General features: G+C 43.8%; 1 protein-coding gene across 1 annotated transcript in view; it reads left to right on the forward strand.

Annotated features, from left to right (window-relative positions):
• Positions 1–14,990, forward strand: part of LOC103373287 (kalirin-like) — a gene marked incomplete at its 3' end in the record, with an annotated part of 70,530 nt that overhangs the window by 36,195 nt on the left and 19,345 nt on the right. Inside the window, exons 9-15 of the mRNA XM_008303136.1 lie at positions 1,444–1,575; positions 1,842–1,940; positions 2,029–2,160; positions 5,561–5,683; positions 12,888–13,079; positions 13,157–13,326; positions 14,808–14,982. Of these exons, the coding sequence (XP_008301358.1) occupies positions 1,444–1,575; positions 1,842–1,940; positions 2,029–2,160; positions 5,561–5,683; positions 12,888–13,079; positions 13,157–13,326; positions 14,808–14,982 (1,023 nt within the window). The remainder of the gene's footprint in view (positions 1–1,443; positions 1,576–1,841; positions 1,941–2,028; positions 2,161–5,560; positions 5,684–12,887; positions 13,080–13,156; positions 13,327–14,807; positions 14,983–14,990) is intronic.

The raw sequence follows: 14,990 nt of genomic DNA on the forward strand, positions 1-14,990 counted from the left end.
GACATTATTTTAATTTATTTTCAGCTTGTTCAGAAATCTGTATTTTTACAAATTCTGATTTTCTCTTTTCTCAATTTGACTCTAAAATTACAATTTTTATTGTATTTAAATCAGCAAAAATAATTCCCTACTTTATAGATGTTTGTTGTTGTTTTAACAGTTCTGAATATTATAATAATTATAATATTCCAACGTCTTAATGTCAGTTTTCTGGGATCTTTGCTGCCAGATTTTCACTGTTTTTTGGCCACATTTTAATTTATTTAATGTGTGTTTTATGGATATTTGCCATTATTTAAAAAAAAAGAAAAAAAAGTATATTAAGGAATAAAAATGGTAAATAATAGTTTTAAATGTTATTTATTGATTTTCTCTGTTTTGTTAAATTGTAATAAGAAGTTCAAAAAGTGTTTGTTTTGAGTTTGACCGTAAAACAAACAAACAAACAAACAAATAAAAGGTCAAAACTGTAAATAATGTCCACATCAAACACCAACGTTTGACCATAATATAATTCTATTTTCATGTTTTTTACAGGGTGATAGATTCAACAACCACATGTTCACATTTTCTTAACAGATGTTTTAAAGTAAATCAGAAAATTACCAACAGAAGAACCAACTTTAAAGTACAAACGAGTTTAAACCAGAGTTTCTGGACACGTGTCGCATTGATTAATTTATTTAATTATTTATGTCCGTTAATTTATTTAAATGTGTCGTGGTCGCTGCACGTCTTCATTTCTGTCTTAAACACAATAAAAGTAAAATTAAATAAACATTAAAATAGTAAATTACAAACATAATTAAACAGTAAAAACAGTAAAATTACAGGATTTCTCTAAGTTTCACTGACAGAAAACATCTTTTAAATATAATAAATAGTTTTATTTTAATGAACGCGCCACTTTTACATTTTCTATAAATCCTGTTTTAAACTCGTCACTACGTTCATTTAAACTTCATCTGTCAGGAATTTAGATTTTTATTCTAAGTGTTGGACACTAAAGTCCAGATGGGTTCTGTTCATCTCTGACGGGTTTCTGTGGGTTTGATCAGCGCCGGGAGACGATCAAGTCCGTCTCAGCTGCAGAACTCAAACCCGACGTCTACTTGGGTTCTCACAGGACATGAACACTGACCTGCAGCAGTTTGAAGCTGCTCTGACCCACATCCTGTTTCATCGTCTGATCCTTTGTTCATGAAGCCCCAGAGCGTTTCAGAACCAGAACCTTGCGGTGGACCCTCGGTGCTCCTCTGACGGTGTTNACAAAGAGACACAAAACAACCACAAAGAGACACAAAACAACCACAACAGAGACATACAACGACTACAGAACGACAAAGCCAATGACTCATATGACTTATATCTTGGTTCCAGATGGAATCATATAATAATGAGCCTGTTGTTGTTGTTGTTGTTGTTGTTGTGTTTGTCGGTCAGTTCCTGTCCGAGGTGGAGGCCTGGTGTAAGGTCTGCAGCGAGGGGGGGCTGCCCACGGAGATGCAGGAGCTGGAGATCGCCATCCACCGACACCAGAGTCTGTACGAGCAGGTGACCCAGGCTTACACCGAGGTAAACCCACGGCTCAGACGGGCTCAGACGGGCCCAGTGTTATGGGATGGAGGGCCCAGTGTTATGGGATGGAGGGCCCAGTATTATGGGATGGAGGGCTCAGTATTATGGGATGGAGGGCTCAGTATTATGGGATAGAGGGCCCAGTATTATGGGATGGAGGGCCCAGTATTATGGGATGGAGGGCCCAGTGTTATGGGATGGAGGCCGACATGACACTCGTTCTACCTGTTCTTCACCTGTTCCTACCTGTGTGTGTTCTCCAGGTGAGTCAGGACGGTAAGGCGCTGCTGGACGTCCTGCAGAGACCTCTGAGTCCTGGAAACTCCGAGTCCCTCACGGCGACGGCCAACTACTCCAAGGCGGTGAGTCGTCTTCTACCTGCTGCTCACGTTGAACACGTTAACGTTCACGTTTGTACCCGACGGACTGAACCGGTGTGTTCCCGAGCAGGTCCACTGCATCCTGGACGTGGTCCACGAGGTTCTGCACCACCAGCGGCGTCTGGAGAACATCTGGCAGCACCGGAAGGTCCGACTGCACCAGAGGCTGCAGCTGTGTGTGTTCCAGCAGGACGTCCAGCAGGTGAAGGAGAACACAGAGAGGGTGGAAAAGACTGGAAACCTGGAATAAATAAATACAATAAAATAAAATATAAATAAAATAAAATAAATAAATAAATACACCTGGTAGCAAAGGAGTCCAAATATATAAAATAAATAAAATAATGAAAAAAAAAACAAAACTGAGCAAATCTGGCAGCAAAGGAGTCAAAAAAAACGTGAGAAACTGTAAAACTGAAAATACCAGCAAATATCTGTAAAATATATTTTTAGCTGATTTGAAAACAGTAAAAGTGAATTTAACAGTCTCACAGTGTAAAAAATCAAATTACTGTTTGTGAAAATACAGATTTTTACACATTATTTACAGTTTGGGGCAGTTTTTATTTATTTACAGTCAATGCGTAAATTTAAAAAAAATTACTAGATTTCTTTTGCGAGACATTTTCTGTAATTTAACAAAACTGAAATTTAAAAAAAAAATAGCAGTTATTATTTATCATTTTTTAAAATCCTTAATATAAAAGTTTTTCTCTTAAATAACAGTAAATATCTGTAAAGTAATGATAGTTTTTGTGATTTAAATGCAGTAAAACTGCGTCACACGTTGTAAAAGAACAAACCGCTGTCATCGCATCAACATGTAGTTATTATTATTATTTAAAGTGGACATTATTTATAATTTTGGCCTTTTTAAAAGAATTAATTTTTTTCAGTGATTTTTTTTCTGTAACAGGAAAACACCACAAATGATAAAATTACAGTCAAATCCTGTTTAAAACAATATTTTTTTTAGTGTTTTATTAAACGCGGCTGCTGTTGGTTGCCATTTACGTTTTCTGCAGCTCTCAGGAGCTAAAAGATAAAAACATACAAACTCCTGATTCGCTGAATTAAGAGTTGAGCTTCGGCAACTTTTCTGGAACCAAAGCCTGAAATCTTCTCTGCCGGCGTGAAGTCTGCCGCCAGACGATGAACTCTGACCAGATTCTCCACAACGCGTTCATTCATCTCCGAAGCTGCTGCTCAACGTGAAGATTCCTGAGATAGAAACCGTCTGAGAGGATTCCTGCAGGTTTTTAAATAAAGATCCTCAACACAAAGTACAGCCCCAGGAAGGTTCAAGATGAGTCTACAGACTGACAAATAGATGACAACACGCTGCCCAAAATGAATTAAAAACGGTTAAAAATGTCTCAGAATACAATAAAAATATGTGCAAAATGACTAATAACTGTTCCAGCGTGACATAACTGAGTCCAAACTGACTGAATACGACACAGTTTGTTCAGAAATGTCTTAAAATCTGTCCACTGTGATGCAATGGTGTATTAAACAACTTTAAAATGGTCAAATGTGAAAGAATTCTGCCAAAATTTGCTCAAAATTTTGTCCAGAATGACTGAAACTAGGCCCAGTGTGACAAAACTTGATCCAAAACGATCTGAAATGTCTTCAGTGTGTCGGGATTTATCCAGAATGACTCACAGAGGATCTGGATATGACAAAAAACTGGTTCTGAATGACTCAGAAACGGTCCAAAATGTCTCAGAATGTGTTTTATTATGACTCAGAACAGGCTCAGTATGACACGATCTGATCCAAAGTGACACAAAAACCATCCAAACACGACAGAAACTCGTCCAGAAGGATCAGAAATGAGTTCAGGGACATAAAAACTCTCAAAAATTGGACTAAAAAATGGTCCATAATGTCTCAGAATGTGTTTTATTATGACTTAAAATAGGTTCAAACCCAAAAAGGGAACCAAAGGGACCTAAACTGTCTAAAAATGACAAACACTTTGACCAAAGTGACTCCAAACTCGTCCAGAAGGATCAGAGGTGTGTTCAGGGACGCCAAAGCTCTCAAAAATGGTTCAGAATCTCTCCAGAGTTCTAAAGACGATCCAAACGGGGTCCAGTTGGACAGAATTTGACTCAGAATGTGTTCAGCGTGCCAGTACTGGTCCAACGTGACTCTGAAATGGGTTAGAAAACGACAGAACGTGTCCCGGCTGCGTCAGAACCCAGCCGTGGCGGTCCAACGCTGCCTGAACCGGCTTCGGGTCGACCGGAGCTCAGACATGTGAGTTCTGGCGCCGATCAGGAGACGCTCAGAGACAAAGAAGACATCACCTCAGGCCGTAAATCACAGAAACAGAACCCTGCCAGGCGGACCGCTCGTGGCCGGACGAGACCCGAGAGACGCTCCAGAACCGCATCCATGCAGCGGAGTGAGACGGAACCAGAGGAGCCCGTAAATCAGCAGGACGCGGTGCCGCTGGATTTATCGGGCCCCGGAGACGGAGCCGAGGCTGCAGCGCCGAGTGTTTGGACCTGGAGCTGAACCCGATCCGCTGCTGCAGCTCCAGAGACCCGACGCGGTGACGAGACGAGGTTCTGATGAGGTTCTGACGGAGCCGGAGCTCAGCCGGAGGGAGCTTTAGTCAGAACAGAACCATGACATCAGCTGATAGGATGACTGAAGAACAACATGAAGAACCAGAAAAACAACCGTTAGAACGATTACTGAACATTTTAATCCTAAAAACGTAAATGTCCATAAAATAATTATTACTTCTCTGATTTAAATATGATTTTAAAAAGTGTAATCTTATAGTGAAATGTTGTAAAATAACAAATTAATATTTATCAAAATATGGATTTTAAATGCATTTTTAAAAATATATTTAACAACAAATATATTTTATTTTATTTTTACTTTATTTAATTTCATTAAATTTGTACTTTTATTTTATTTTTACTTTATTTTTAGTGACGAGGGAATTTTCAGTTTTCTTTTGTTATATTTTATCAAAACCTTTATTATAATTAAAAGAAAAAAAAACTTTTACTGAGGACATTATTTTAATTTATTTTCAGCTTGTTCAGAAATCTGTATTTTTACAAATTCTGATTTTCTCTTTTCTCAATTTGACTCTAAAATTAAAATTTTTATTGTATTTAAATCAGCAAAAATAATTCCCTACTTTACAGATGTTTGTTGTTGTTTTAACAATATTATAATAATTCTAATATTCCACCGTCTTAACGTCAGTTTTCTGGGATCCTTGCTGCCAGATTTTCACTTTTTTTTTGGCCACATTTTAGTTTCTTTGATATTTTATGGATATTTGCCATTATTTAAAAAAAAAAAAAAAAAAAAGTATATTAAGGAATAAAAATGGTAAATAAACGTTTTAAGTGTTATTTATAGATTTTCTCTGTTTTGTTAAATTATAATGAGAAGTTCAAAAAGTGTTTGTTTAGAGTTTGACCATAAAACAAACAAACAAAAAGTCAAAACTGTCATTCCTGTTTCATCGTCTGATCCTTTGTTCATGAAGCCCCAGAGCGTTTCAGAACCAGAACCTTGCGTTGGACCCTCGGTGCTCCTCTGACGGTGTTTCCTGTGTGCAGGTGATGGACTGGATCGAGAACCACGGCGAGGCCTTCCTCAGCAAACACACCGGCGTGGGCAAGTCTCTGCACCGGGCCCGGGCCCTGCAGAAGAGGCACGACGACTTCGAGGACGTGGCTCAGGTGAGTCCAGATCCGGTTCCACACCAGAGCCTCCGACCGGGACGGCTCCGGAGCTGCTCGCTTGTTTTTTTTTAATCAATATCCACTTTTTGTTTTTCTTTCAAACATCTGTAAGTAATCTGCCTGATTAAGTTTTCAAAGCCTGGGCGGCGGCACACGGCGGCTCATAACCATGTATGGTCCTCCAGCTCCTCTGGAAGGTCTGCAGGAGATGTTATCCACCGCCGCCGCCGCCGCCGGGCCTCGCTGCTGCTGCTGCTCTCCGTCAAACGCTGCACACCCAGCTCATGGAGAGGTTTTGTGAGCAGAAATGTGGACTCTTTGCTGTGATGCTCAGTAGTTCTGACACCAGACAGAGCTCAGACCTGAACTACAGTCACAGAAACAGGAGGAAGAAACTCTCTGCTCAGGTTGTGTCGCAGTCATGTCTGAACTCAGAAACCCAGAAAGGCAAAGCTGCAGCATGTCTGGATGTTACAGATACTAAACACCCCGACGTGACGACAACAGGTTAGCTTCTACCGCGGTTTCTCATTTTAGCTTCAGGAGCCGACAGATTTAACTTCGACTGAAACAAATTACTGGATGTAGCTCCAGCTGTGTGCTCTAATTGGTCCAATTTGTGTGTATTTCAGTGACAAATTCAAGCCAACAGGGTCAGAATCAGAACCAGAACCAGTTCCAGATCCTGTCACAGTGTTGTGCAGCTCTGCTCTGCTCCTGTAGAACTTCTAATGGAGGTCCTGCTCTGGAAACAGCTCCGTCTGTTTGAAGCCCAAAAGTCCAAAAAGGAGTTAAGAGGGTGACAGTGAGCAGGACTGAGGGCTGGACTGTCCTGTAACGGTGGACACGCCCTGAATTAAGCCAAACTTTTAGCTTTAATCTAATTAAAACTGGAACGTTTTATAAAAAATCCTCCTCAGTGCCGTTGTCATGAAGTAGGAAACTAGCTAAAGGACCAGATCAGGTTGTTGCACCGGGCTGTAAACCAGTTTATGTCTGCTGTAAAGGCAGACGTTTATCATGGGGGTCCACTGGCTTTTGGAGCCTCTAGTGGACATCTGAGGAACTGCAGTTTTCAGACCTGGACGCTGCTGATTGCATCGGCACCAGAGTAGGAAATTTTTTATCCCTAAAAACGGTTCTACAGCGGCGGTTAACGCGGTCGCACAAAGATTCAGACCACCTTAAAATGTACTGCAATGGAAAACAGCTTAAATGTAATAAAACGTCTATAAGTTAGGAAGTACAACTCCTTAAACTGAACCCTGTTTTAGAATAACTGCAGCATTTACAGCAGAAAACGTCTTTCACAGGCAAGCGCCATCCTGGACTTCATTGTCCACCTCGTACGCAGCCGCCACCACCTGAATTAAGCTGAACTTTAAGCTTTAATCTAATTAAAACTGGAACGTTTTATAAAAAATCCTCCTCAGTGCCGTTGTCATGAAGTAGGAGACTAGCTACAGAGACCAGATCAGGTCGTTGCACCGGGCTGTAAACCAGTTTATGTCTGCTGTAAAGTCAGACGTTTAACACGGGGGTCGACTTACTTTTGGAGCCTCTAGTGGACATCTGAGGAACTGCAGTTGTATTTTTTCAGCCCTGGATGTGCTGATTGCACCTGCACCAGAGTAGGAACTTTTGTTGCCCCTTAAAATGACTCTACGGGGGCAGTTCTGCGATGGAACAGAGCTTCAGCCTCGAGCAGACGAGCTGCTTGTAGCTACGTAGCGTCTGTTTTCTGTCCTGAAGATGGTTCTACGGGGCGGTTCTTGCAGAAAACAAAAAGTCAATGAGTTAGGAAGGTAACGCCGCCTCAGCTGAACCCTGTTAACCAGAAACGCTGCAGCACAAACAGCAGAGATGAATCCTGCTCAGCCCAGCGCCATCCTAATGAAGGAAGGTTCAGACAGAGTGCCGGTCCGTCACCGGAGACAGCTTACGCAACCCAACGGCAACTCCACGCATCTGTAGTCCGCACAGCCTCTAATGAGGAGAGCTGACGACGTACAGCGAGGCTCCTCTGTCCAGATCAGAACCCTCGGCGTGGCCAACATCTGCTGCTGGGCTCGGCGCTCCGACCCGTCGGCTGGATCTGCTCAGATGAGCTCACAGACAGTTTGGTTGACATGCAGCCGGAGCTCTGGAGGGCTTTGAAGTGGAGATGATCCACAGAGAGCGTGTGATGCTCGTCTCTATCCGAGCTGTCAGTCGTTTGGTTTAATTAGTGGTACAGTGGAGCTAGCGCTGGGACGGCAGCATGTGTGACTTCCTGTGAACAGAGACGTGGGAACCAGTCAGACAACGACGTCTCTGATCGGCATCATCCACTTAAATACACTCATGCTCCTTTTTTCTTCTTCCTCGTCTCCTCTGCGGTTCTGTCGTTTGAATCCTTGACCACTAATAAATCATTTACTGGTCGATAGCGGGGATAATCCCATAAAGGAGCGCGTGTTAATCCCATAAAGAGTAGTTGTGTAATCTGATGTTTACACTCTGGATTAGGATTAACCTTGTAAACTCTCTCTCTGCAGTTTTGTTGGTAAAATCCTCCATTTATTAACATTATGATTAACATGAGCACACGCTTAGGATGCATGTGTTTACTCACATACGTGCCCCATGTGAATGTGGGAGAGCTTCATGTCCTTCATTACTGCTGAGCACATCCCGGCTCTCCTCATCTGCATCTGATTATGTGCATCTACCAGAACCAAGCAAACATCAAACAGAAGTCGCTCATTAAAGTCTTCAGCTTCGTCTCTCTGCTTTAAGTCTTTATTCCTTCAGGGAGCTCGATGCTACGCTACCTGTACCTGCTACCGACAGGTGGAGGTTGAACGAGAGGTCGCATTTCGTGGAGAGAGCTAAACATGAGCGTGTTTGGAAATGCCAAAAAAAAAAACATACAAGTTTTGTAGCTTCGTCTTTTGTAGGCCGTTATGGAGGCTAGTGGGGAAAAAAACACTTCAAGAGTTGTGCACTGANAGTGTGTTTCTGTGTCTCCAGTATTTTCCTGAAGGAGCTGGTGAACTACGAGCAGCTGCCAGAAGACGTGGGCCACTGCTTCGTCACCTGGGTGAGAGTCTGACCCGGTTTCCAGTAAACCAGGTTTAAATAAACCCGGATCTGATCCTCGTTCGTGTGTTTTCTGTCCTCCAGGCCGATAAGTTCCACATCTACGTGGATTACTGCAAAAACAAGCCCGACTCCAGCCAGCTGATCCTGGAACACGCCGGAACGTTCTTTGACGTGAGTTTAAACTTCGTTTGTTCATCACGACGACGAACAAACGGAAGAGTTCGTTAATTAAAGGAGGATTTCACAAGTTTATTGTTTCGGTGTGAAGCTCAGACGTCACCTGATTAAAAACTTTGAGAATTTTCACATTTTTTTGGAGCAGAAATGTAAAAACATGAATGAAAGCAGCGTTCAAACTGTTGCTGATGAACTACGGTGAAGGAATTCTGTCAAAAGCCAGAAAACAAAATCAATTTTCTCCAAGTTTTCAGTCATAAAATGTTGAGTGAATAACATGTCATTAAAATTTTCTGTAAAAGCTTCAGGAGTCTGTAACAGCTGCTGAATCAGATAAATCATCACCAAGAGGACCCGAAAAAGCACAAATACGAATGAAAAGTCAGAAAAATCTTCACAAATATAAACAAGATGGTAAAAAAAACTACATAGAATTCATAAACAATGGAATAATGTTAATAATAAACATTTTAAAAGTCAAATGTCTTAAAAAATTTATTAAAAATGTAAAGAAAAATGATAAAGATGATTAAAGGAAGAGAACTAAAAAGACACGAAAAGTTCATTTTACACGTTTTTTAATCCTGTTTTCTATTTAAAAAGTCGTGTAAAGTAGATTTTACAAGATTTTTGTCCTTTTTCTGGTAAAAACAAAACAAAAAACGCTGTGCAAAGTTGATTTAAAAGGAGTTTTATCCTGTTTTCAGTTGTTTTCTAGAAAGATTTTATTTGTTTTGAACCCTCTCACAAATTAAATCTGTGTGTTTTTAAAGTATTTAAACTGTGTTCAGGTTTCAGGGCGACAACAAACAGGAGCAAAGACTCAGTCAATCAGGATCAGAGTGAATATGGAGCTTAAAACCCGTTTATTATCTAAATGTATAGCTTTATGCGTCAGACCAGCTGCAGCTTTGTGTGTTTCCAGGCTGTAGTTCCTCCGTCTCACCAGCAGATGGAGCTGTTTGATCACCTTCACTGACCTGACTGGTTGTGTTTGTGTTCAGGACATCCAGCAGAGACGAGGTCTGGCCAACTCCATCTCCTCCTACCTCATCAAGCCGGTGCAGAGGATCACCAAGTACCAGCTGCTGCTCAAGGTACGGACACACAAACACTACGACAACAACAACGACAACAACAACAACAACAACAACACGAGTAAACCTGCTGTCGTCCTGCAGGAGCTGCTGTCGTGCTGCGAGGAGGGTAAAGGTGAGATCAAGGACGGCCTGGAGGTGATGCTGGGAGTTCCCAAGAGGGCCAACGACGCCATGCACCTGGCCATGCTGGAGGGTAAACGCACAACAGACACACAACGGACACACTACAGACACACAACGAACACACAACAGACACACAACGGACACACAAAAGAGTGGAACATCTGTACATGTGGCAGCAGCAGCATGATACTTCTTTCTGTGATCTTACCAGATGTTCTGTTTACATGAAAACCCGGAACATCCGTTAAACAACGATCACAAACCCAAACATTTCTCTGCTGCCGTTCTTCCTACACGAGGCCCGGTTCTGTCTAATCCTGGTGCTCGTCTGTGGTTCCTCCCAGGTTTCGAGGAGAACCTGGAGGTCCAGGGAGAACTCATCCTGCAGGACAGCTTCCAGGTTTGGGATCCTCGGTCTCTGATCAGGAAGGGACGCGACCGACACCTCTTCCTCTTCGAGTTCTCGCTCGTCTTCAGCAAAGAGATCAAAGACTCGGCCGGCAGAACCAAGTACCAGTACAAGAACAGACTACTGGTGAGTCCGAGCCGCCGGAACCGTGACGGTGGCGGTAAATGACTCAACATTTGTCCAGAACTACTTTAAACTTGTCCAGAATTGTCCATATTAACATTTTAACACGTCAAACGTCTTTAAACTGGAACAATGTTATGTTCTCCTGACGTTGACCAAACACCGACTGTGTTCTGGTAACGTTGTCGTTCTCCTGCAGACGTCGGAGTTGGGCGTAACCGAGCACATCGAGGGCGACCCCTGTAAGTTCGCTCTCTGGGCCGGAAGAACTCCGTCCTCCGACAACAAGACGGTGCTCAAAGTGAGTTCAGTAAAAACTAAAACCGTTTCCCGTCTCAGTGTTTCTGTACTCGCTGGCTCCGAGGTGTCTCCAGGTGTTTCTAGGTGTCTCCAGGTGTTTCCAGGTGTCTCCAGGTGTTTCTAGGTGTCTCTAGGTGTTTCCAGGTGTTTCCAGGTGTCTCCAGATGTCGCCAGGTGTTTCTAGGTGTTTCCAGGTGTCTCCAGATGTTTCTAGGTGTCTCCAGGTGTCTCCAGGTGTCTCCAGGTCTTTCCAGGTGTTTCCTTCCAGGTCTTTCCAGGTGTTTCCAGGGGTCTCCAGGTGTTTCCAGGTGTTTCCTTCCAGGTGTAACACGAAGCTGTTTGTGCTGCAGGCGTCCAGCATGGAGGCCAAGCAGGAGTGGATCAAGAACATCCGGGAGGTGATCCAGGAGAGGATGACCCACCTGAAGGGGGCGCTGAAGGAGCCGCTGCACCTGCCCAAGACACCGGCGCTGACCAAACCCAGGAACAACCTGAAGAGGTGACAGCAGCAGCTTCAGCCGCACCTTTAAACCGGTTTCACACTGGTTTCACACTGGTTTCACACTGGGTTTAAACTGCTTTCAAACCAGTTTCACACTGGTTTCAGACTGGTTTTAAACTGGCTTCTCACTGGCTTCAGGCCTGTTGTTGAACTGGTTCCAGACTGGTTTTAAACCGGTTCCACACTGGTTTTACACTAGTTTCACAATGGTTTCAGACTGTTTGTGGATTGGTTTTAATCTTGTTTTTAAACTGGTTTAAAACTGGTTTCACACTTGTTGTAATTGGTTTCAGATTGACTTTTAACTGGCTTCAGACTGATTTTAAATTGGCTTAAGACTGGTTTTAGGATTGTTTTTAAACTGGTTTCAGGACTGTTTTTCTGGTTTTACATCGGTGGTTTTAAACTGGTTTCAGACTGGCTTCAGGCCTGTTTTCGAACGTAGTTTTTGTATTTTTTCACAACTTAGTTTTAGCTTTTTTCAACTGGTTTGGATCCTCATTTTGGGNTATGTTGTTTAGGCTAACGGGTGGGTGGTTGGGATGTACCTCCTGGTTGGTTAAATGTACTCTGTAATAGCTGCATTAGCATCAGGAGGAGCGCTAACAGTTTAAGTTTATTTAAATCATGAGTTTGTGTAAAACGTCAGGTTTGTGTGCTCAGGTCTGAGGTCTCGGCCTCCTGTCGTCTCTCTGCTGTAATCCTCACACTGAACCAAACCAGTCATGCAGCAAAGCGCAACAATCTCCCGTAAATTAGAACCTTTATCTTCAGACTAATCCCTCCAACATGTGAAGCATCCGCTAACAGGCCGACTCATATCCTGGAATAACTGTGATTACAGGGCAGCACTTCTTCGTTTCGCTCCGGCCTCCCGTCAGAATATCTCAGACCTAATACATTTCCTGAAGTGAGATATTCCAGATCATCTGCTGCGTTGACCAGAAGAAACCGACACTAATCCGTTTGTCCCGGTGCATGCTGGGAGCTTTAATACTCAGACAGGATTTAGTCCTTTTTATGGGAGAAGGAGGAAGATGATTTACAGAAACAGAATTAATATTTCATGACATGTGTATGTGTGTTATTACTGGTGTGAACGCTGTTAAATTAAACGCTGGTGGAGACCAAATACAGACAGATTTGGATGCTACGGTTCCTGTCTGCTGTAACAGCAAACTAAATTTGTCCAGAATGTAAATTAAATGTTATATTAAATGTTTGGATATTTGTGAGTTCTGTCTACTTGTAGCCGTGGTCGTGCTGGTGTTGAGGTGCAGGACCTGTTGCTGGCATGAAAAGTGACAGAGGAGCAGAAAACCCTCCGACTCAGCAGTAAAACAGAAACCAGATGATGACGACGGTTCTTCCTCTTTGTTTCAGAACACGTACACGAATGCAGACAAGCTGCTGGAGGCGGCAGAACAACTGGCTCAAACCGGAGAATGTGACCCAGAAGAAATCTACAAAGCAGCGCGACACCTGGAGGTCCGGATCCAGGACTTCGTCCGCCGGGTCGAGCACAGGAAGCTGCTGCTGGACATGTCGGTGTCCTTCCACACTCACACCAAAGAGGTGGGCCACAGTTTCACTTTAGCCTCGGAGACGGCCGGTTTCCGTTCTGTTCTAACGAGTGGGTCACATCTGTCCAGCTGTGGTCGTGGATGGAGGAGCTGCAGAAACAGCTGCTGGACGACGTGTGCTGCGACTCGGTGGACTCGGTTCAGACTCTGATCCAGCAGTTCCAGCAGCAGCAGACGGCCACGCTGGAGGCGACGCTCAACGTGATCAAGGAAGGAGAGGAGTTGATACAGCAGCTCAGGTAATCACAGAGTTCTCATTATCCACGGTTCTGATGTTAATATTTATGACGTCGTTAGAGGGAGACGGGTTTACTCAGCGGCTCAGGTAACAACGTTAATACTCAAAATGTCATCGAAATGTCACGTTTGTGTCGCCGCCGAGGGAAGACGACAAACAGTCATGAACGCTGATTGTAAACACGTCTCAGCTCCGGTTCGCTAAATGGGTTTTGTATTTCAGAATTGGAAATAAATCAAAGGGTTCAGGGCCGAAGTGGGCCAACCAGCAGCCCACCAGTAGTGTCACAATAAAAAGTTTGGCCCATGATGGTTTTGGTCTGAAAATTTAGTGGCAAACTGGGAATCGCTGACCGTTATATCTCAGGTAGTTGCAACGTGTTTGCGATTGAAGATGGCGGACAGCCCCTTAAAAACTCAACTCGTAGGTAAATTAAACTTCATTAACCACCACGAGGATCGGCCCGCTTTGGCACTCAGCAGAAGACAAATTAAAACTGAAATAAGTCATCGCAGAGCATCTGTTTCTATCTCTGGTCAGCGTTGGAACATCTCTGGATGGTCACTCCTCCAACAACCAGGATGTTCTTTTAGGAACACAAATTTTTGGGCCCATTTTTCTCTAAAGCTGGTCAGTGTGGTTCGGCCCAGTTTGGCACCAACCCCCTCAATTACATCTAAAAGTGATTCAGAAGATTTGATGCTCTGCTCCCAGAGCTCCTGCAGCACTGGTAGCGCTCCCTGGAAGTCCTGATCTGTAAACGTGGAGCGCCGTCTGAATCTCCTGAACTGTGTCCAGCCCTCTAACTGGAGTTCAGTTTTGGGGATGAGGAAGAAGTCGCAGGTAGACGGATCTGGTGAGACGGGCAGGTGGAGGGCGACGATGGTGGTGGTGTCGACAGAGACTGGTGTTAATTACAGCGAATGTTCTGCCTCCAGACGTCACAGTAGAACTCTGGGAGGTGAATTCACGGTAAGAACCAGGCGAATGTTGAAGAACACAGCGAGCAGCTCCTGTCTCGGACTCGTCTGCTGTTTCTTCTCCTTGTGGTAGCTGCAGACCCTCCTCCCGTCACCGTGACGATCCTCCACATGAAGGTCGCATCGTCTCGGGCCTGTTAACGCAGGTTTCTGCAGACTTGGACCCCCTCACGTCCACGATTGAATCTCAAATGAGCACCTCGCATAAGGTCCACCTGTACGATGCTAAGCTAACAGAAGGGCCGCAGTGTCAGAAACACACACTGAGCTTTTTTATCGCACCTCGTAAATAATTTAAAGCGCCTTAAGATCACTTCAGTTTCATGTATTTAGAGTTCACAGCGTGTGTCATCTAAAGGACTTCACGTTATCCAGAGAAACCCGATGAAACATGTTAGCGGTTTGATTTAGCTATAAAATCCCAAACTCGTTTCTGCTGCAGCGACGTGAACGCTGCGCTTCCTGCAGTCGATCCATTCTTTTCTCCGTTGCGTCTTTGCAGAGATGCGGCCATGTCGACCAACAAGACGCCGCACTGCAGCTCCATCGCTCACATCCAGGGGGTGCTGCAGCAGCTGGACGAGGCGCAGGGCCAGATGGAGGAGCTGTTCCACGAGCGCAAGATCAAGCTGGACATCTTCCTGCAGCTGCGCATCTTCGAGCAGTACACCATCGAGGTGGGAGA

The sequence above is a fragment of the Stegastes partitus genome, unplaced genomic scaffold (assembly GCF_000690725.1).
Source record: "Stegastes partitus isolate 25-593 unplaced genomic scaffold, Stegastes_partitus-1.0.2 Scaffold1941, whole genome shotgun sequence".
Lineage (NCBI taxonomy): Eukaryota > Metazoa > Chordata > Actinopteri > Pomacentridae > Stegastes > Stegastes partitus.